Source organism: Tarenaya hassleriana, unplaced genomic scaffold (assembly GCF_000463585.1).
Source record: "Tarenaya hassleriana unplaced genomic scaffold, ASM46358v1 Cleome11, whole genome shotgun sequence".
In the NCBI taxonomy this organism is placed as follows: domain Eukaryota; kingdom Viridiplantae; phylum Streptophyta; class Magnoliopsida; order Brassicales; family Cleomaceae; genus Tarenaya; species Tarenaya hassleriana.
Window position 1 is genome coordinate 2425498 of NW_010961290.1, and position 21928 is coordinate 2447425.

At 35.8% G+C, this 21928-nt stretch overlaps 6 protein-coding genes across 7 annotated transcripts; 4 read left to right on the forward strand and 2 right to left on the reverse strand.

Moving 5' to 3' along the window:
• Positions 1-335: 335 nt before the first annotated feature.
• Positions 336-1771, forward strand: LOC104805564 (probable S-adenosylmethionine-dependent methyltransferase At5g37990). Its single transcript, XM_010530175.1, has 3 exons — positions 336-431; positions 541-1212; positions 1317-1771. Exons 1-3 carry the CDS (start codon positions 336-338, stop codon positions 1653-1655), a joined length of 1107 nt encoding a protein of 368 aa, XP_010528477.1. The 3' UTR covers positions 1656-1771.
• An 891-nt stretch (positions 1772-2662) lies between these two features.
• On the reverse strand, positions 2663-4068 carry LOC104805565 (LOB domain-containing protein 40). Its single transcript, XM_010530176.2, has 2 exons — positions 3706-4068; positions 2663-3544 (listed from the first exon to the last, which is right to left on the reverse strand). The coding sequence occupies exons 1-2, from the start codon at positions 4055-4057 to the stop codon at positions 2898-2900; spliced, it is 999 nt and encodes a 332-aa protein (XP_010528478.1). The 5' UTR covers positions 4058-4068; the 3' UTR covers positions 2663-2897.
• A 5994-nt stretch (positions 4069-10062) lies between these two features.
• LOC104805566 (ribulose bisphosphate carboxylase small chain, chloroplastic-like) lies at positions 10063-11498 on the forward strand. Its single transcript, XM_010530177.2, is given in 4 exon segments — positions 10063-10478; positions 10481-10554; positions 10774-10911; positions 11016-11498. Coding segments are annotated over 4 exon segments (624 nt in total). The 5' UTR covers positions 10063-10297; the 3' UTR covers positions 11247-11498.
• Positions 11499-14763: 3265 nt separating this feature from the next.
• LOC104805567 (protein ABA DEFICIENT 4, chloroplastic) lies at positions 14764-16934 on the forward strand. The gene is made up of 6 exons (XM_010530178.1): positions 14764-15028; positions 15577-15793; positions 15895-15995; positions 16128-16256; positions 16352-16440; positions 16611-16934. The coding sequence occupies exons 1-6, from the start codon at positions 14981-14983 to the stop codon at positions 16759-16761; spliced, it is 735 nt and encodes a 244-aa protein (XP_010528480.1). The 5' UTR covers positions 14764-14980; the 3' UTR covers positions 16762-16934.
• Positions 16935-17131: 197 nt separating this feature from the next.
• LOC104805569 (putative methylesterase 13, chloroplastic) lies at positions 17132-19177 on the forward strand. 2 transcript variants are annotated; one of them, XM_010530181.1, is made up of 8 exons: positions 17140-17505; positions 17733-17777; positions 17889-18021; positions 18114-18183; positions 18290-18338; positions 18415-18512; positions 18619-18757; positions 18923-19177. In XM_010530181.1, the coding sequence occupies exons 1-8, from the start codon at positions 17182-17184 to the stop codon at positions 19085-19087; spliced, it is 1023 nt and encodes a 340-aa protein (XP_010528483.1). In that variant the 5' UTR covers positions 17140-17181; the 3' UTR covers positions 19088-19177. The 2 variants fall into 2 exon arrangements, with proteins under 2 accessions (XP_019057117.1, XP_010528483.1); XM_019201572.1 differs by lacking the exon at positions 18923-19177 and having other exon boundaries at positions 17132-17505; positions 18426-18512; positions 18619-18710.
• A 49-nt stretch (positions 19178-19226) lies between these two features.
• Positions 19227-21828, reverse strand: LOC104805568 (mannose-6-phosphate isomerase 2). Its single transcript, XM_010530179.1, has 5 exons — positions 21387-21828; positions 20418-20585; positions 20123-20335; positions 19771-20040; positions 19227-19583 (listed from the first exon to the last, which is right to left on the reverse strand). Exons 1-5 carry the CDS (start codon positions 21720-21722, stop codon positions 19251-19253), a joined length of 1320 nt encoding a protein of 439 aa, XP_010528481.1. The 5' UTR covers positions 21723-21828; the 3' UTR covers positions 19227-19250.
• Positions 21829-21928: the final 100 nt, after the last annotated feature.

The window sequence follows — 21928 nt, forward strand, 5'->3', positions numbered from 1 at the left end:
GTCAAATCATTAAAAAAAATGATATTTTATAAAACTTTTTAAAGATCACTACACATATATATATATACAAGCTTATGCACGTACACATATACGTACACGTACACATACATATTATAAACAACCCGGTATATATAATATATAGAAAGAATAAAAATATTGACCAGCAGAAACGTGCACGCTTACCTAAAAGTAGAAGACTCCACGTGTATATATTATAATTATTTCTAAATTTTAAAATCCATTATGTGCCAAAAACAACACAAAAAAAAAACCATTAAATTTCATCTATAAATTGAAACTGATGAACTTGTGGTTGTGTGGAGGCCAAAGGAGAAATGGAGAAGAAAAACAGAGTGGCCACATTGCCCCAACCAAACCCCATGTGCGGCGGTGACGGTCCACATAGTTATGCTCGCAATTCTTCTTACCAAGTAAGTAAATATCGGAGCATCAAATAACCATTTCCCCTCATTTCTGTATCAAATCATTTATTTGGATACATATAACGTTACATAACATGTGTTTTTTTTTGTTATACAGAAAGCCGTTATAGATTGTGCAAAAACAAAGATCAAAGAAGTCATTTTAGAAAAACTCGACCTTGCACACATGTGTTTGGATCTTAATACTTTTAAAATCGCAGATTTCGGTTGTTCGGTTGGACCAAACACTTTTGATGTTGTTCAAACCATCGTAGAGACGGTGAAACGGAGATACGAACAACAAAATATTAGAGAAGCCCAAAAACATCTTGAATTTCATGTTTTCTTCAACGATCAATCCAATAACGATTTCAATACTCTTTTTAAAAACCGATTTCTATCTGTTTGTAAACCATATTTTATCGCGGGAGTACCTGGCTCCTTCTACGATCGAGTACTTCCAAGAAACACCATCAATATTGGACACACTTCCTACACACTTCATTGGTTGTCCAAAATTCCCAAAGAAGTGTGCAACATAAATTCTCTAGGTCGGAACAAACACAACATTTCGTGTTCTAATCTGGTGGAAGAGATGTCCAAAGCTTACAAATCTCAGTTCGAGAAGGACATGGGGGATTTTCTTGGAGCTAGAGCGGAAGAGCTTGTGTCCGAAGGTTTCATGATCATGTCGGGAATGTGTTTACCCGACGGTGTCCCAATGGTTCGGACATGGAAGGGTGTTGCCATTGATACGATGCGAGACTGTCTGATTGATATGGCCAACTCGGTAAGATATCTCATAGAATTCGATCTATTCAAATATCAAACCGAGTTCCAAGAAAGGAAATTAAAAGATGATCTAACCCGTCTTTTTGTTTTTTCAACATATAGAGAATACTAAACAAAGAAAGGGTCGAATCGTTCAGTTTGCCTTTATACTTCCCGCATATGAGTGAATTGGAAGAAGTGATAAAGCAAAATGAGTGTTTTAGCATTGAAGTGTTGGAGAGAATGATTCATCCTATGGAGGATTTGCCATTAACCAATGACTTCATAGCCTCGACATATAGAGCCATTTTCCACGGACTCATAGAGGAATTCTTCGGAGATGGGGTGGTCGATGAATTATTCGACCGATTTGCTAAGAGACTAGAGACACACCCCATTGATTTCCAAACATGTGTGAAGGATATTCAATATTTTGTTTTACTTAAGCGGAATTCCCATTGAGATGTGGCGCGAAATTCAGTTGTCACGTTTCGTTTTTATTGTCTTCGAATGTCTTTATGTAATAAATGCAAGTGTTCGAAAACGTTTTGGTTTGGATATTATCAGGATCTGTTTGGATTCAAATAAAAACCTAATTGAATTTGATCCGAATAAATCACTTGAATACAAATTTTAATTATTCAGTTCAAATCCAATTTTATTCGAATTTTATTTGTTTGTGACTTGTGAGGTTAGATATATAATGCTCCTAAGGTAATTGATATTTTTCGTCTACATTTTTTATTTAAATTTAAATAATTATTCTTTCTTAAATTAAGATGTTTTTTTAATTAGCATTTTTAGATATTCTTAAAATTGGTGTAATCACAGGCCCATGGGCTTATGTACAGAAAATAACTTATTCGGCCCGTGACTAATTTCTCACTTAACAAATCTTAACAAGACTGCACAAAGGCCCATGGGCTTATGTACTAAAATTAGCATTTTTAGATATTCTTAAAATTGGTATAGTCATAGGCCCATGGGCTTATGTACAAAAACATTAACTTATTGGGCCCGTTACTAATTTCTCTTTCAAATCTTAACAAGACTACACAAAGGCCCATGGTGCTAAAATAACATTTTTAGATATTCTTAAAATTAGTATAGTCATAGGCCCATGGTCTTATGTACAAAAAAATTTAACTTATTGGGCCCGTTCCTAATTTCTGACTAACAAAAACGAGACTGCACAGAGAAAAAAAGAAAAAAAAATATACGTCATTACGCAAATGAATCTCAAAACAACCAAGGGAATTATAGAGAATTTACATGAATTTAATTTTTATATATTATTCTATTTTCTATAATCTAGAAATTATTTGTACACCCGCTATAAAAATATCTACCAATTTACGCCAAAACAATCACAAAATCTCGAAAACGGTAGTCACTCTTCTCGTTTCTACATGTAAATCGTTTTATATATATATATATATATTGTGATCATTAGATGTCGAAAAAACAAATTAAAAAAAAAACACAAGTCTTATTCATCTCTATTAGTTTATCTCTTCATTGTTCATCACAAACTCCTAAAACCCCAAAAAAAAACAAAAAAAAAATGAGAACACTACTGAACAAAAAGTCTACACTTAGTCCGAGCCACCAAAACTTTCACAGTCGCGACGACGCGAAAAGAGTAGCGTTTGAAACGCGAAACGCAGTCATGCCCTTCTCTTCCCAGTTGGCAATCTTCCCCATTTAAACATAATCGAGCCCAAGCTCGATCCTACACGAGTCGTCATCCTCGCACGTGCCACGAACCTCCACCTTCCTCTTCTTCGCGTGACCGTCGCGTGACATGGGCTCGAGCCCCAGCGTCAGCTCGAGCCCGATCTCCTCCACCGGTGCACGGCTTATCGCCGTCGGCTCCTCCGACACCATACTCTCCTCGTCCTTACTGTCTCCGCCGGCTTCAGCTGCCAGAAACTCGGACTGGTGACTCAGCGACGAGTCGTGACTCGTCGACCCGCCGCATGCATGGCCAGACTCCGCCGCATCCGCAGCCGGAAGCAGCATCTTCTCCGCCACGTCGGGCATCCGCGGCTTCGTCGTCCCAGCGGCTCTCTTTGACCGGCACCGGCTCTTTACGACTCGTCCACCGTCTCCTCCGCCGCCACCGGCGTTATCGTCCCTGGGCACGTGGCGGATGTCATAGACCTTAAGCGGAGGAGCTTCGCCGGTCTCCGCCGCCTCAGAGGCGAGCGCGGTGATCGGAGAGCCCTTCATCACTGCCTCGACGGCGGCTTGGCACAAGTGCCAGTTTCCCGACCACAACAACCCCACGGATCCGTAGATCGGGTTCACAATCCTTCCGCATGCCTCGTACAACAACGACCTAAAAATCGCTGCAACCACAAAATCAAAGAAAAATAAAAAGAAGCCGTGATCAGATTACGTTTGTTAAGTAATAACGTTTCACCAGAAATCGACTCCAAAATCCAACCTTGATATCACTTATGCACAATTAAAGGAGAGAAACAGAACAGAGAGTGATGTTTTTAATTACAAGGACGGAGGTGGTCGGGACCGGCGTTGATGAGGTTGAGGAGGCCGGCTCGGCCGTAGAACTTGGCAAGGAAGACGGTGGCGTTGGCTTGAGCTTCAGCAGATTTGATCCATTGAAGACATGGCCTTATACTGCAGTTTTCGTTACACCCTTTTCTCAGAACTCTACACCCATTACAACTCATCCGCATTTTTACTCTCCGTATACACAAAAAGAAAAACTTTTTTCCCCTGAAGAAGAAGACCGATATGAGAGGAAGAAGATGATTTTTGGTACAGTACGGTCTGAGAGGAAGAAGAGATGTATTTATGAGGAAGAAGAAGAGCTGCTTGGTTTTGGTCGGGGGAATCATAACAGGGGACGATGAAAGCTGTTTTCAATTGCTCTGACGTGTCGTCGTTTCGTTTCCTTAGAATTTTTATTTTATTTTCTAAAAATCCAATGGGAGAGAGTTTGATCTCTTGTCTCCACGCTCCCATTGGCGGCGCGTGTTATTCACCGCCCTCCGGTACTGCATTGTATTATCGACCGTATGTTTACGCCGTACGAGCATTCAATTCCGAATACACCGTATACGAATTGAATTACAAGATTGTTTTTTTTTGGTATCATAATAGAAGTCCGTAAACACTTGTATCGTTATGAAATATCAGAGGACACATGTCGGATACCCGTTGGATTTAGATTCAGAACATTCGAATATTTAATTATAAAATTTATATCCGATATTTAGGATTTACGAGTATTCGGAATATAAATATCCAGGATATTCACATTCAGATTTATTTATAAAAAAATAATATTTATATATAGAATTTTTAAAAAATAAAAATTTATTTATAAAAATAGATAAATTACGATAAAAATATGAGATAATAAGAGATAAATAATAATAAATTTAATTTTTTGAGATAATATTAAAAAATATAAAATTATTTAACTTAAAACAATTATATTTTATAAAAATTTTATATAAATATAAGATATAATTATTTATAATCATAGTAGCGTAGATATCCGATTTTAAAAATTCTATTATTTAGATTTAGATTCGGATTTACGGGTATTAAAAAATCCGGATTTGGATTTGGATATGAAAATTACGAATATCCTAAAATCAGATATCCGCGAGATGAATATCGTGTCCACCCTACCACTTACATCTGTGGTCAAGTTTATTTTCCGTAAATATTTGAACGATTTTATTTTCCTGTTAATTTCTATCAAATATGTAAAGTGACATTACATCTCGATTATTGTTGGAAAAAGAATAAAATCATAATCATAAAAAAGAGGCAGAAAATAGAAATTTAGAATAAACAAAAATCACCAAAAAAAATGTCGTATATTATATCACCATCCTAATTATTCAAAAATCATATACTATAGAAAACTCCTAATTAGCATCTATAGCTATTGACGAATCCAAAAGTTAATCTAGCAAATCATAAACTCTTAAATGATAATTTATTGATCTGATTTTTTTTTATTCTATTAATTTAGAATAAAATAACAAAAAGAACAAATTAAATAATCTCTACTTTACTCTGATGTTTATAAAATGTCCTAAACTCTATCCTCCAAAAAAAACACGAGCACTCGAGTAAGGGTAAAAGGGTAAATTGATATGATACAAAACGCGCGTGGCGAGCACGATATGGCGTCAGAGTTCGGTCGAATCGCCACATATCATGGAGTGGCTTCGCTCTGACTCACTCGCCACCTCGGAATTTTTCTAAATTTATTTATAAACTCATCATCTTTGTTATTACTATAATTTATTATTTATTATTAATAATAAGATTGTTAGAAACCCATATCACCATCTATTATAATAACGACCTTACATCTAATCTAAATAAAAAAACAAATTATTACGTTCTTTTACTATATTAAATAAGTGGTGGTCTATAATATTTTTTTTATTCCCAGGTGCTGACCCTCTATTAAAAAAAACCACGGTTTTTAAATTTATATTGTCAACGAATTTAGATAGATTCTGAAGCTTTCTTTTTGTATTATGATAATTTAAATGTTTTTAGCTCAATTTTAAAAAAGATTTGTTATAAATTAATCAATCCACCAAATAATAAAATGTTCTTATCCTAGACAGGATTTGAAATTGGGGTTTTTTAACCTGATTCCTAAGGTATCCCAAAATGACCAAATAAACCAGCAGTCACCCATTTAATATCATAAAAAAATGAATATAATAATAGTATATGAGTATTTGCATTACGAATCTCTAATGTAAAATAACGAGGAAATGCATATATTTTAAAAATATCACACAATTATTACCAATTTGGGGTTTTGTTTCCTAACACGTATTGCCTAAAATATCCCCGGTTTTCAGGGAAACGTTACCCACGGAGGAAAAACCACTTTTGTGGAAAACAAATACGGTTTCCGGTTTTCTTTACGTTCCCTGTGGGCGTTAATCTAAATGGCTCATCTTTCTATAGCCTCTGGTTTTGGCATTTTTTTCCATTCTTATTTTGCAATTTGTTTTTTTTTTTGGATTTTTACCTATTTTTGAAATTCCACAATTAAATTAATAAAGAAATGGGATATTGGTTTCTTTAGGTCAACACTTTCGATCGAAGTTTAGGTCGGAAATATTTAAGTTTGGTCGGTGGATATCATTGTATTTGAAATTATATATATAAACTTTGCGTTAATTAGGTGTTCTTTAACACTCACATGGTATATGGTCCTACGTAACAATCTCCTCTTAATTAATAAATCTAACCCACCTGTGGTTTTTTTCTTCCTCTCGTTAATATAACCAAGCAATCTATATTATATATATATATATATATATATTGAAAAGAACATAATATTGGATAAAATTGATCGAAATGTTCGTTGTTGAGACGCCTAAACAAATTTCAACGTTTAAAAGAAATTGACTCGTGATATAGCTATATCATTATTGTGAAATTATTTACAAGATATATCGATTCTCCTAATCAAACTTAAATCGTAATTTTCACACGATAGAAAATAAAAATAGAAATAAAAGTATAGTTTACAAGAAATTGGATAAACAATGAGAATAAGACGCAGGCTGCCGAGATTTATCTGATATATAGACCAAACCCAAACGTGCAAATGAGTTGTACTTCACAAAACCCGACAAAATACACCAATATTAAAATAAAATAGGACTCATGCAACAAAACAAAGAAGATAAAAAAAAAATTACGAGCTTGCAGTTTGTTTAATTAGTAGTTACACCGTTTCAAAGTAAATGTCATTATCATAATTTTTAAAAAAGTATAGAAAAAATCCAATATATCTTTCAGCAATCCTAATTCTTATTAATACTCTATTAAAATTTAATATTTTTACTTGATGATAAAAACGGAAATTTTAAGTTATCTTAAATGATATCTATTTAGTAAGAAGAAAAATTTTCTAAAACGATATTAATTATGAAACGGTGGAGTATTCTATATTATTGTTGTTAACTTGATATTTTTCGACCAACTTATAATGCTCGAATCGATAATTTGCCACATCTTTCTACTTATTTGAAAACTTCTATCATATTTTCATTATTACTACATTAAATCCACCCGTTAACCTCGGCATTTTTGGATTTACACTGTACCGAAGAAATATAGGAAGATCCAAAATCTTAGAAAAATTAAGATGAAAACAAAAAAGGTATAAAAAAACAAAACCATAAAAAGAGGGAAAAGCATTGAACCGTTTGTGAAATTCTTATCTTTTGTGATACGGTGAACTGAGAAGAGAGACAAGTGGAGGAGAGCTGGGTGAAGATGCCATGCAAATATGTCCAAAACAAATTTAGGGTTTCATGTGGGCGGCGCGTGAATGTCACGTCCTCGTCCGCCTCGACGGTGATTAGATGTGCCTCCAATCACTTCCATGATTTTGGGAGCAAAAGCCACACTCTTCAATAAAATAATAATAATAATAATTATTATTATTAAAAAATAAAGTTGAAAACTGTGGGCTCGTTCCCCTTGGTTTTTGGATATCACGAAACTTAATCTTTAATTTAAATAAACTTATTACGCTTTCTTTTGGCTTTTTTGATGCATTGTTAGACAAATTATTCAACAACTAAAATCTTCTTCATAAATTTAATTTAGAATCATTAGTTATGAAGCTTGCATAAGACTATTCCTCCCCTGTGGAATTTGTAAATTTCAAGCTTTTAACAACTCCATAAATGTTTAGACAGATCAAAAAATGAGATTATAAATATAAAAAAAATTAGTAAATAATTATATCCCAGATAGTTTATAAAATCAAATAATAATTTCAGGCTAACTAACAACTACGATAACTTTAACAAGTTTTAGGCGGCGGCGGCTAAATTCTCGGGAGATTATTTTATTTCTTCTCACAATTAAAATATGGTGATGTGGTTGTGTCTCCAAGCAGTTTTCGATTATGAGTTCCTTTGCATTATTAAAATAATTGTATCAAAATTTCAAAACCAACGACTCATGATAATAATAATATGCCTATTAAATGTGTTTTATGTCAAATCATATACTATAATATATATATACGTGTGTGCATAGTATAGTTGTATACGCATATGATGACGTTGTCCACAATGTAGTAAAGATAATATGAATTTACTTTACCTCTATTTTCAGTAATAATTATAATATTGTTTTATGTTTTTTTTTTGTTTTTTTTTTCTAGTTTTAGCAAACCGTAACGGATGAGGGAAAAAGAATACGATCATCCTAGAGCAAATTCAACCGTAACAGAATTTTTTTTTTATAAAATATAACTCTTAATATAATTAAGAAAATCAAACTAAATAACAGAAATAATTTCTATAATTTCAAATATTCATAATATTCCAATAAATAAATTGACATTGTATCTTCAATTTTCTATATCTTATGAGATCGCCAATCTATATTATATCTAATATTATAAAAAAAATAGTATGAGAAATTAATAGAATATTAAACTACAAAACATGTTATATGTTAAAATATGTTATGAAATATTAAGATCTTAATATGAACGATAAAAAAATTTGGATATTAAAATATCTAGGTCATAACAATTTTGGTATTAAATATATTTTAAACCAAAATTACCATATAGAATCTGTCTTTACATGACATTTTGTCATGTGGACTTTCTTTAATGATAGCTTTGAGGTTCATCCCCCCAGGGTCCATTATTTGGTTAATGTGTTTAATTTCTTAATCGCCAGTTGAGTATTATCTAATTAAATGGAATCTGATTATTCCAATTACCCGGTTTTATATTTTTTTGGAGCAATTTGGTCCAACTTTTTTTTTTATTAGTGTCGCACTAATATTACATTATTCTGTATTAGAACATTATAATAACTTTCCATTTACCAAATAACCATATTATATTGCCTAATATAAAAGATAAACAAATTGAAAGTTAATTATAGGGAAATTAAGAAGATGATGAAATAATTGAACAAGAGGGACAACTAGATAGGGGAGATCAGGAAAGACCTGAGATAATATATATATATATATATCATTGCTCGTAATTAACAATAAATAATTAAATTAACCCATCACTATCCCCCTTACAATAAGTATTAATAATTCTACCAACCATGCTCATCGTCTTCCCAGTCATTGTTCTCTTTGTACATACTGTAATTTCTTTATTTATCTATATATAAAGTGTCCCGTTCAAAAATTATTTTTAAAACATGTGATGATTTTATTTCCAATTGTATTATAATTACAAATACGAATAGATCCAGAAAATATTTATTGGAATATTATTGTCATATACTAATAAAGACAGATCCAAAAACATTTACAAGAGATACTGATACTATCACTATCAAGGCACTATGAAATGAAAAATAAAGCGTATATGAGACTGCGATAGATGAGAACATTTTTTACATTTATCATTTAAAATATATATATATATATATTGTCTTAAATTTTAGATGAAAAAATTAATAAAATTTCTATAATTACAAAATTTTCGGATTAGCAGCAAATGTCAGTCAATTGATATTGAGAGAGATTAATGAGCTTTATAATATAAAGTTAATTGTATTCAACTCATGCACTGGGCTTAGAATTTGCCCGAGACTGGATGGGCTACTTAGAGAGGCGGAAATTGTAACATACACATATTATATTGAATCATAATTAATCAATACCCCAAACCGGATAAAAGTTTCCCTCTTGTACAAAGGACCGGATTAAACCAAATATACAAGTTTGTCCCTTCTGTACCAAACCGGATTAAACCGAACACACGGTTAAAAAGAATTTTCTGGAAAGCCCATACCTCTGATATATTTTTGCATCATATGGGAAAGATCCAAAACATGTAACCATACCATACTATACCACAACCCCATCACACATTCACTCGTTTCTTCGTAAGATTATGGAATTTCATGCCACGTGTAATTTTCGTACCGGTTCGTACTGATGAGAGTCCCAGGACCTTTGCTTTGTCTGTGGCTTTAACGACGAAACGTCACAGTTCCACAACTCGAATCCAACGGTCAGAATCTCAATCCTCAACAATCACATGAATCTTGGACCTACCCATTGTGGTTTTCCATTATAAATAGATGATAAAGCACGGGTCCGAATTCATATATCCCACCAAACACAAAGAAAAAGCAAAGAAGAAGCCAAAGAACAAGAAAGACGGAATGGCTTCTACAATGCTCTCCTCTGCCTCGGTCGCCACCTCACCGGCTCAGGCTCAGGCCACGATGATCGGTCCGTTCACCGGCCTGAAATCGTCCGCCACCCCGTAACCCGCAGGGCCAGCAACGACATGACCTCACTCGCAAGCAACGGTAGCAAAGTTAACTGCATGCAGGTCATATATCTGTCGTTTCCCATTCCCTTACTTTCCCTGGTTGGTGTATCAATTTCTACTCAGAAAAACCGCAAGGACTTTAGTAAAGTTATTTATGAGGATACGTAGTTGGTCGATCAATTGAAAGTAGTTAACAACGATTTTCATTAGAAAGCATATACTAATATGTAAAATAATTATACAATTATTGAAACGTTCTTGTAATGGAAATCGAAATAGGTGTGGCCGACGACCGGAAAGAAGAAGTTCGAGACCCTATCGTACCTTCCAGACCTGAGCCAGGAGTCCTTGGCCAAGGAAATCGATTACCTTCTCCGAAACAAATGGATTAATCCTTGCCTCGAATTCCAACTGGGCGTAAGTTTGCATACAGATTTGCATATATTCATATACGTTTTCAAATCCAAATCCCATATTTTTCTTACCGAATGATTTCGTTTTTTTCTTACAAAAACGCGTAGAACGGTTTCGTGTACCGTGAGAACCACAGGTCCCCGGGATATTACGATGGGCGCTACTGGACGATGTGGAAATTGCCAATGTTCGGATGCACGGACGCCGTTCAAGTGATCAAAGAGCTCGAGGAGGCGAAGAGAGAGCACCCCGATGCCTTCATCCGGATAATCGGATTCGATAACGTCCGCCAAGTCCAATGCATCAGTTTCATCGCTTACAAGCCCAAGGGCTTCTAATAACTTTGAATATCATCTATACGTATACGTGTATATATATATATATATATATCGACCGTGGATACGATGATGTAAGGTAGTGGACTTGTTCCTTTGTGTTGGTGAAGGGCTTTCTCCTGTCTCCGTTCCAACCGGATCCATGTTTATTCTCCGGTTTGTGAGACATTTTCTGTCGTATTCCTAAATGTTCGATGAATAAATACGTAGTTTTGTACGTTCCCTTGGGTTGATGTTGAGTGTCTTCGTTGTGTATTTGACCGTTTTCGTATTCTTATATGTCTATGAAAACGGACAAATAACAAGATTTAGGGTTTGGTAAACGGAAGTGGTCATTGAAGAAGACGACGATTTTATTGAAAAATCGAATTTTGTCGACTGTCGGATACAAGAGAAAATACAGATGTATTATCTAAACAATAAAATAATAAAAAGGGTATGTATAAACCTTTAACAAAAAAAGAAATTGTAATCACTCCCTTGAATCGTATAGTATAATGATTTAATTAGAATATCATATTATAAAACATATTTGGATTTCGCTTTTCAATGAAATTGATAAGCATTCCCTTGAATCGTATCTTTACATAATGGTAGGTCCACATGAAATCTGGGCGATGGACTCATTTGTGGGCGTCCCTGATTGCAATATTGCGTTGGATAGACTTGTGGATAAGAGTTTTATATTTTTTTAATTTTATATTTTTTAAATAAAAATATAGCCAAATATATTCCATAGTTTTTTAATTACCCCAAGATATTTCATTGTTCTTTGAAAACTAATAAATTACTTTTAAGACGCTGGGAAATTTATACATCGTACGGAACGAAATGGGAAGATTTTTTTTTTTTTGTTTGCGTGTAAATGTTGTCCTTTTTACTATTGCGTATGGTATGGGCCGCTATCGAATTCATCGAATTTTGCAACTCAACTATATAATATAGGAATGAAAATAAATTGAACTAACATAAAATAACAGATGCATATATATATATATTTGTAATGTGAAATATTCATTTATTTGATATAATTGCTTCATTAATCGATAATTACTTTGACTAAAGATCCGAAACTAACATCTGGATCATAACGGAAAATCATGTATATAATATACACACACACACACATATATATATATATATATGTATATATGATTGGCTCTTTTCAACTCTTTTAAACTCTTTTAATAAACGGATCGATTCAAAAGAGCTCAAAATCAACGAATTTATGATAATCTATCGGTTGGTAATATGAGTTTTTTTTTTGGCACAAATGCTTTTTTCGCCAATTTATGATATTAAAAATAACATCCGAAATTTTGAAAACATTTAATTTCATATATTTGCAACAGAAAATAATCGATTTTCAAATTCAAAATCGTAACGGTCGATTTTTCATTATATTACACAAGCCATTATTTCTTATGTTAACATTTATGTTTTTAGGCTTTTATCTTCGATTTCAGACATTATTATGACTGATTTTGGGTTCAGTAATATTAATTGAAATGATTCCCAATTGTATTGTTCTTAGAATTTAATTTAACTGATTTTGGAAATATATTTTAACGTACGAATTTCAAAGAAAATGACGTTTTTCTAGATTAGAAACTAAATGTAATTTTCTAAAATTATCTATCTATCTATCTATCTATCTATATATATAATGAATTTAAAACACACACACACACACACACTTCATTGATACATTTACATGGGTGTCCTACAAATTCCAAATACCATCATCCATGACGATGTCAACATCATCATCCATATAACAATCACAAGACAAATTCATACCGCTCATAAATTGGTGATAACGCAGCCAACGGTGCAACCCAAACGCAAACACCGACCATGTCCACTCCTCCTCGTACGTCCACATCTCCGGCCACTCCCCTTTCCACCCGGATAAGGTCATTTCCGTCTTTTCACCCTCGTTCTCGACGAGGGTCTTTTCCTCCACAACTCCTCGATCCATCATCATCCTCGTCGTCTCTCTCTTCATCGACCTCATATAATCATTATTCTCTTTTGTTTATTTGGCCGAGATCTTGCGTTTTGCTTTGAGATTGTCCATCCGAGCTCTAGCGTGTTTCGAGTCTCTTTGGTATTGTTGATCTCCTCTTCTTCTCTTTGTCCCTTTACGTTTTTAGACCGAGTTCAATCTCGCTGTCTTCATATCATCAAATTAAGACGTTAACCTATATATATATACTCAAAGATTTATATAAATATAGATAAAAGTACACAGAAGAGTTATATAAATATATATATTCACGATGACGCATTTAAATGGAAGAAGACAATTTATAACGAGAGACAGAAGATTCTTACGTTATATGAATTAATATATACGCGACCGTTTCTCGTGTAAAATTGGTTTGGTACGTGGACCCGCACAAGAAGGGGACTCATTGACCGGAAGAGTACTTTGGTTTGACTTTTCCTTTGACTCAATTGGAAAATGCTTCTTCTGTCTCCTCTCTCAGACATTTATACATTTATCTCTATATTTACGTGTATACGCACACAAACACACACACACACACATATATATGCATGTGTGTGTGAATATGTGCGTGTATATATCCATGCATATATATATATGTGTGTAGTGTATATAATTTGTATATAAATCGTTTTCGTATGTATATACAATTTTGGGTGGGGAAGAAAATTTATATTTCAGAAAAAATTGGGTATATATATACATAGCGGATAAGATTGATGGAAAAAAAAAACAAGACAGTGATGTAAATTGATGAACAATTTGGACATATACAATGGCGTCTCTATATGTCCACGTTCTCAAGCAATTATGCTTTCCACATATATTTTCTAAAACAAAAAGTCAATACAACTTTTATTTAGATATGATTATGATATCACAATAATTTATGGCACAACCATGAGATGGTTATGTCATAAATATGCTAAATTCTTGAACAGTTGAAATTAGTCACTGTTGGATATAAAAGGTTTTCAAAATAAATTAAAAAATTATAAACTTGGAGTATTCATCTATAAAAAAAAATATATTGAATATGGTGATTTTGTTTTAGTACAAAGCCAGTTTCAATTTGTTAATAAGCACTAATCTATAAAAACACAAAACAGAAATATAACTCTAATATCTAATTTTTAAACAATATTTATAATAAAGTGTTAATCTAAATTATACTGAGATTTCAAATAAATTATATAACAAGGAAATCATATTTATTTTTGAATTTTCACAAGATTTAATTCTTTAAATCCCTAAAATGTCAACCCTAACAACACCGACTTTTGTCTTTGTGGATGGCACGTGATCGCTGTGTGCCAGAAGCATTAGCACTCTTTTCTTGTCGTGTGGTGCAACTGGTCTTGATTATTGTCCTGTTAAATTTCTCTTAAAAAAATACATTACCAAAAAATAAAAATACCTTTTTATATAAAATAATCGAAATAAAAGCGAAAATATTTTTTTAAAAAAAAAATTAAAATAAAAGGGATGAGCGACGCAACAGTAAGAAATCGAGAGCTGAGTACAGAGCACCTTTACTTGGCTTTCTTCTCCACTTCGCCTTTTAGTGGAAAACCCCATCAATAGTTTCTCTATACATTTATATATACATATAGATTTGTATGTAACTACATTCTGTGTGTGTATATATACACGCATAGAGGTCGCTCAACAAGCTGATGAAGCGCCTATCGTTTGGGACAAAGGGTAGTGGAAATCTGCATCGGAGATGGCTCTGTCCTCTTGTCTTTTCCAGCCTCTGTCGTCGCATATCTCGGTATTTCTTTTGAATCTTGTTCGATCTTGCAAAAAATCATTGGATCCCCAGGTCGTATTTCTGTATGTACATGCTGCCAATACAAGCGCTGAGTCTTTCGTTAGATTGGATTCTTGGGTATTATTTCGGAATAGATTTTGGATTCTGTATATGTCACTGTAGAAAGAACCCTACTGAATGGATCCCGGACGCAACACACTATACAATTTGTGTAGAGATTGGGATTTATTTCTTTCTGAGAAATGGGAGTTTTCTTGGATTAGCGTTTCTTGATTTTCTTTTTCCAGTAAGAAATCAGTGGAAGAGTGCTTGTCTTTCTGGAGTTTACTACAAAACCAAATCGTTGTTCAAGATAGGGTTTACGAGATTCAAATCCAAGAAAGTGACTGTCTTTTATGACAAAATGACTCAAAAGTCTGTTTCTTGTCCTTGTCTTTGCGTATTGCTTATGTTTTCTGGACTTGTGAGTGTATCTGAGATAGTTTCAGAGGAGATTTATGTTCAAGATCTTCAGCGATCCTGGTTCTGGTTCTGTCTTGGCAATACAGATAGCGCAGAATCACAACGTCCGGAGGAATTCGGTAACTGGTTTCGATCTGAGAAGCATTAACACGGCACTAAACGGGCAAACGTTCTTCGTTTCTTCAAGAACTCGCTTCCACAGCCATTGGAGTTTTGCCCGAGGATCAAGAATCGCTCCTCTACCCAGTGTTGCATCAGATCCGTCTCTCGGTTTCAGAAAAGTTTCCTGCATACAAGCTTCTTGTGCTGCATCTAAGCCTCTTTACTTATCCTTCCTAGACTTGTTATGGATCAAGAATTCAAGATTCTTACCCGATTTTACGTTTAACTTAACATCTTTGCAGGGCTGACAAGTACTCAGATCGCGAGCAGTGTGTTTACACTTGGAACAGCGGCTGTTCTACCGTTCTACACGCTAATGGTTGTAGCCCCGAAAGCTGAACTCGTGAGTTTCATCTAACCCGATATCCTTTTTCCCCGGGTTTTGTCTGAATCTTGACATTGATCTTTGTATGTTCCTGATAGTACAAAAACCTTGAGATTTCCTTTGTTCTGTCGGATAATTTTTTATTGGCAGACGAAGAAGTGTATGGAGAGTAGCATACCGTATATCGTATTAGGTTTATTATACGCGTATCTGTTGTACCTTTCCTGGACGCCAAACACTCTCCAGTTCATGTTTTCGAGCAAATACATGCTTCCAGAGGTTCGTACTCTATCGATTACAAAGACTCGGTTCGGTTATTCTTGTCTTGTCTTGTCTTGTGAATATATATGTGTGTTTATGTATTGAATCTGCAGCTATCCGGTATAGCGAAAATGTTCTCCAGCGAAATGACTCTTGCTTCGGCTTGGATTCATCTTCTGGTCATTGATCTTTTCGCCGCAAGGTATGCGACTATAACTTGATAAAAGTTGTATGAACTTATCTGCATTTCGTTATAACATCAACTCGTTTTCAGATCAAACTCCTCGATACTTTGTTAATACGTATAAATACTCTATAAATACGAATTTAGATACAAACCGAATTCGTAACATGTGTTGTTGAATGATGCAGGCAAGTTTTCCATGATGGGTTAGAGAACAAGATCGAGACGAGGCACTCGGTCTCGCTTTGCCTTCTCTTTTGCCCCATTGGAGTCTTTTCCCATTTCATAACCAAAGCTCTAACCAGCAGCAGTTCCTCCAATCCCAAACACTCCAAGTAAACCGGACATAACCGGTTATCCGTCCCAGGACGAGAACCCATGTTTCATTCCTTCTCTGCAAACTTCTTTGTTAATCACTTTCTTCACTACAACGAATCAGTGAGATCAAATCATGTTCTGAATTTATACTTTGAATATGTCAGCGTCCATGAGAGTATGCCAGTAAGCATCATGATTGTATATCTGAATCTGTAAAAAAAATCACCAATGCCTCAAATTCAAGAAACGGGAAAAAATGACAGTATAAGGTGAAAATGGCACTTAATTGTTTGTAAATGGGCCTTAGTTGGGCCAATTTAAACATGGGCTTTCTTACGACAGATTGGTAAATATTAGTGAAATGGAGGGGTAAAAGTGTTAAACAAACAACCAGATAAAGATCAAGAAATAGCCGGCGAGTGTTAGTTAAGCTCGAGAACAATGGCTTCCGTGGCCTCTCTCTCCGGCCTCTCCTCTCTCACAATGAGAGTTAAGCCCTTATCGGCTCTCAGTAATCCCCCGAGAACGGCGGTTCCGTACGATCTGAATCAGGGTCAGAACCGTCTTCTCCATAGGCTTCCTTCTGGTCTGAAAATGGAGGTAATCGAGCAGAGAAGAAAAAGCTTCGTTGCCGGGGAAAATCAAAACCCGCCTCTGGTTTTTGTCCATGGAAGCTACCATGCAGCGTGGTGTTGGGCTGAGCATTGGCTGCCATTCTTTTCTTCTTCTGGGTTCGACACATATGCTGTTAGCTTGTTAGGTCAGGTAACTCGATTTCCACCATAAGACCTTAAATTATGCCCATTCTACGTTTTAGTGGAGAACGATTTCTGTTGAAAGTGTTAGCGCCTCTGATCTGGGTTCTTATTAGCATTGCGTATTTGTGGCCGCCAGTGTTGTGATCATGATCGGATCCCTTAGGGACACCATTGAAAACGTTCAATTTCGGATCTTTTTGCTAAATGTTGATTTGTGTTATGTGAAATCTGCAGGGCGAAAGCGATGTACCTTCAGGAAAAGTCGCCGGGACTCTCCAGGTACTTCAACTCTCAGAAATCATCACATTACACATGTTTTTGTGGATCAAATCTCCATTTTCTTAGAACCCTTTTCAGCAAAGCCCTGAATTCACATGTTTTCTGCAATAGACGCATGCAAGTGATATTGCAGACTTCATCAAAGCAAATCTTAGCTCTTCCCCGCCTGTTCTTATCGGTCATTCTTTTGGAGGGCTCATCGTCCAATATTACTTGGCAAATATCGCAGACAAACAATCCTCAGGTATGCATTTTTCATATGTATCACTAAATAATCAGATCAGCTATAAATATTTGTTTCCACACGATATTAGGATTTACCCTTTTTGTTTCTAGGAATGGAAAACGCATTTCCGGAACTTTCTGGTGTAGCGCTCGTCTGCTCGGTGCCACCTTCGGGTAATAGGTGACATTTCACAACCACTTGTTGCATATATCAGTAGTAGTAGTACTATCGGCTATTGCTTATTCCATACAATATTTGAATTTTACGACCCTCTGTTCTTGTTTAGTGGGCTAGTGTTGCGATATCTCTTCACCAAACCTGTTGCTGCTTTTAAGGTAATAACTCTTTTCCGTTTTCAATCTTGAAACAATGTCCCACTTCCTTCGTTTCTTCTAATCCATTCTTGGGCAGGTAACTCTCAGTTTGGCTGCCAAGGCTTTCCAGACATCCATTCCGCTTTGCCGGGAGACTTTTTTCTCTTCAACCATGGACGATAACCTTGTTCAGCGGTATGCCTAAAATGTCAGCTTATCCTTTTGTCACATACTTTACCCGAATACGAACAGTACCTTTCGAATATAAAACAAAATATTTGGTCCGTTTTCTCTGGTTCAGTTACCAGGGCCTGATGCGAGAAAGTTCCCATGTACCTCTCTTTGATCTAAGGAAGCTAAACGCATCACTTCCAGTGCCAAAACCTGTGCAGAATTCCACCAGAGTTCTCGTCTTGGGTGCCGAGGATGATTTCATAGTGGTAAGAACTGCCTTTTCCTTCCTCGAAATTCATGAAATACCAATGCTGAATCTCAGTATAGCAATAACCAGACCAGAAAGTCCGGTTTTGGTTAGCTACTCAGCCCGAGTTCTTTCACATAAGGTCGGGAATTTCTGTTAAACCGGAATTGGTACGGTTTTGTAGGATGAGAAAGGGCTGGAGGAAACCGCCGGGTTTTACGGTGTTGAACCGGTTTGTGTTGAAGGTGTTGCCCATGACATGATGTTGGATTGTTCATGGGAGAAAGGTGCTGAATTTATTTTGTCTTGGCTATCCGGTTTATCTAAACCGGAAAATCTGTCAGCCTGAGAGAAATTTTGAATTCATTTATTTGGGGTCGTCCAACGGTGAGATAATGAAACATTTTTATACGATGATAATTTCATTTCTTATTAGTAATGTTCATGTTTTTGGTAATAATAAATTAATAAAATACATATGCTTTTCAGTGAAAGGTTTATAATGGGATATGCTAATCTTCTTCGTCTATCTTTCTTTGGAAGAATCTGCTGCTGATGCCAGCTCTATAAAGTTTCACTTCATTATTATCTCCTGTCACTTGAATCTCGGTATGGGAAGGAGCAAAAAGAACATCACCCCGGTTAACCGGGAATTGAGATGAACCGGTTTGCAATTTCCCTTTCCCTTCAATGACCAAGAAAACCGAAGGCCCCGGTACAGCCGGAAACACTGTTGATTCCCCGGAGGGAAGGTCACAACGGTCCACTTCGAATTCATCGAACGGAGGAAGATATCTCGTGATGTATGGACTCAATGGAAATCCTTTCAGTATTTCCGGGTAACCCTGAGAGAGAACCGAAATCATATCGGTATGGTTAGTGAAATAACCGACAGAAACAACATAGATAGTTAGCAAACCGGTTCAAGAACCCATTTCAAAATGATGACTGATACATGTTGCCATAGATTCAATAGAAATATATAAACTCTAACATAAAAAATTTCCAATAATTAGATAAAATGATTATTACCAGATTGTAAGTGAGCATGGAGCAGAGGGTACGGACATCGCGGAACTTAGGGGTGAGACCGGCTCTGACGACGTTGTCGGAAGAAGCCATACACTCGATACATTCACCGGAAATGTAGGCATGAGGCTCGTTCGCACCCAAATACAAAGCCTCGCCCGGTTTCAGCTTCACGTAGTTGAGGAACAACGAAGACATCACCCCAATGTCTCCTGGATACTGCCTCCCCAATCTTACAGCCAGTCCATCTTTTTCCGACAACAGTTCACCGTCCTGTTGAAGTTTCTTGGATCAATATTCAGTATATATACAGACCTAATATACGATTTTGGAAAGTTGATAAACACTAACTCACCGTGCCCTTGGACCTCAGACGATTCGTCAGCTTTGAAACGGCATCTTTAGTTGCATCAGAGCCAGCAGACATGAGTTGAGTGAAGATTAGTCGAACAAGTGGTTTTGCTCTCTCATCCCCGTCTCCTTCATCCACTTGGAGGATCTTGTCTGCAACTTGGTTTCCTACGAGCTCTGTAATTTCTGGCACACTTTCAAGAACCTCCTTGAGCTCCTGAGAGAGATGACAGTGCATGCACTTAAATGAGAGTCCGTGGATGCTATGATGCCATGTCATGTCAACATAACACTGGAACCTGAAGAGAGACGAAGCCGCAGAGGGCTTCGAAAGGAGACAAGGCAAGAGCCATCTCGGGCTTGTGGTTGTCGTCTCCGTAGAGAAGAGGCTGTTCTCTGTGCAATGCCACTGCCAAGTCCTTGTCGGGATGCGCCTGTATTGACAGCGCCTTCTCCACTGACAGCACCTGCATGCATGTATCTATAGTTTGTCACCACTCAACCTCAAAAGAGAGTGATAACCAAATTTGGGCAATTGAATCGGTGAAATATATACAAAGATTTCATCCCGAGTCTGAATCTCAAATTTGAGAAGAAATGTATATATTTTAAATTATATGGTTGACTCTCGATTCCGAATACGGGTTTTGGTGCACCAAAAAAAATTTAAAACCAATAATTAAATTTTATTATTAAAAAAACATAGATTTGCTTTGGTCAAAACAGAGCATCCAACCATAATATATATAGAAACAAACAACACCGCATTTGGACATGAAATAGTGTTTTCACGAAAAGATTTAGTGATGGAGTAGATTTAGGGGGCGACTGGTTGTACCGCAGCGATTGCGGTTGCGGATGACGGCGTTTTCAGAGCGTTTGATAGTGACTGGTTGTACAGCCTGAGATGTATATATGTGTATATTATATATATATGTGTATATTATATATATACACGCACCCTGAACATCACTTTACAATGAAATGACATAATTCCATAAAAAAAAAACGACATATTAATGATAGAATAATATAAAACTATAATCATAGGAGGATATAACAATGGGATGTTTAAACTTGTTTATAAGATAAATAATCATAAATCCAAAATCACGATCTTATGCAATTTTTTTTCCTCTTTTTCACAGGTTTCCAAAAAAAAAATCTATATTAACTACTAGGCATTAGATTTTCATTTCAACCAAGAAAATATAGAGTATATATGTATAACATTAAGTGTGTGTATATATATAGATAAATATGCATACCTTGAACAAGAAGGGGAGATCGCATCCCCACTTCTCCAAAACTGTACGGCCAAGCACATTCGGGTTCTCCGAAATCCACGATTTCAAGGTCACTGACCCGGACCCGTTCTCCGCCGACGGCACAACGTGACTCGGTCCCGACTCGAGCGTGCCCATCCACAACTCGGCGTAAGGAACTGCCGGATCAACTCGTGACCCGGAATTCGCCTCATGGAGACCCGCGACCAGAGAATCCGACCCGACTTTGCCCCACTCGTAGTTCTTCACGGCGCATCTCAGCCGTAGAATCCCGCCGGCGAGATCTCCGCCGTTCGTGTGAATCCCGTTCTCGCCCATCTAATGTTGATCAAAGAGAAGATTTTGATTGACGGTTATGCCGCGTATATGACCGTGCGTGTATATATACGCGTATATGTGCTTGTATATATTCACAGTTGGAGAGAGAAATATGAAAATAGAAGGAAGTTGAAACGTTTTTTGCAAGAAGGAACAAAATAAATGGATTAGGGAAGCGAAATGACTCTTGCTTCGGCTTCGATTCC

Bases quoted from the DNA above. Each gene is read 5' to 3' on its own strand.
- LOC104805568 (XM_010530179.1), bottom strand. From the start codon at position 21,722: ATGGGCGAGAACGGGATTCACACGAACGGCGGAGATCTCGCCGGCGGG. The intron at 20,336-20,417 runs GTTCCAGTGTTA...CATCTCTCTCAG, and splicing joins GCGGCTTCGTCTCTCTTCAG to GAGCTCAAGGAGGTTCTTGA. The intron at 20,041-20,122 runs GTGAGTTAGTGT...AAACTTCAACAG, and splicing joins GTCTGAGGTCCAAGGGCACG to GACGGTGAACTGTTGTCGGA.
- LOC104805567 (XM_010530178.1), top strand. From the start codon at position 14,981: ATGGCTCTGTCCTCTTGTCTTTTCCAGCCTCTGTCGTCGCATATCTCG. The intron at 15,794-15,894 runs GTGCTGCATCTA...ACATCTTTGCAG, and splicing joins TTCCTGCATACAAGCTTCTT to GGCTGACAAGTACTCAGATC. The intron at 15,996-16,127 runs GTGAGTTTCATC...TTTTATTGGCAG, and splicing joins TAGCCCCGAAAGCTGAACTC to ACGAAGAAGTGTATGGAGAG.
- LOC104805565 (XM_010530176.2), bottom strand. From the start codon at position 4,057: ATGATTCCCCCGACCAAAACCAAGCAGCTCTTCTTCTTCCTCATAAAT. The intron at 3,545-3,705 runs GTAATTAAAAAC...TTGTGGTTGCAG, and splicing joins TCCCGACCACCTCCGTCCTT to CGATTTTTAGGTCGTTGTTG.
- LOC104805569 (XM_010530181.1), top strand. From the start codon at position 17,182: ATGGCTTCCGTGGCCTCTCTCTCCGGCCTCTCCTCTCTCACAATGAGA. The intron at 18,184-18,289 runs GTGACATTTCAC...GTTCTTGTTTAG, and splicing joins GTGCCACCTTCGGGTAATAG to TGGGCTAGTGTTGCGATATC. The intron at 18,339-18,414 runs GTAATAACTCTT...ATTCTTGGGCAG, and splicing joins AACCTGTTGCTGCTTTTAAG to GTAACTCTCAGTTTGGCTGC.
- LOC104805564 (XM_010530175.1), top strand. From the start codon at position 336: ATGGAGAAGAAAAACAGAGTGGCCACATTGCCCCAACCAAACCCCATG. The intron at 432-540 runs GTAAGTAAATAT...TTTGTTATACAG, and splicing joins CTCGCAATTCTTCTTACCAA to AAAGCCGTTATAGATTGTGC. The intron at 1,213-1,316 runs GTAAGATATCTC...TTCAACATATAG, and splicing joins TGATTGATATGGCCAACTCG to AGAATACTAAACAAAGAAAG.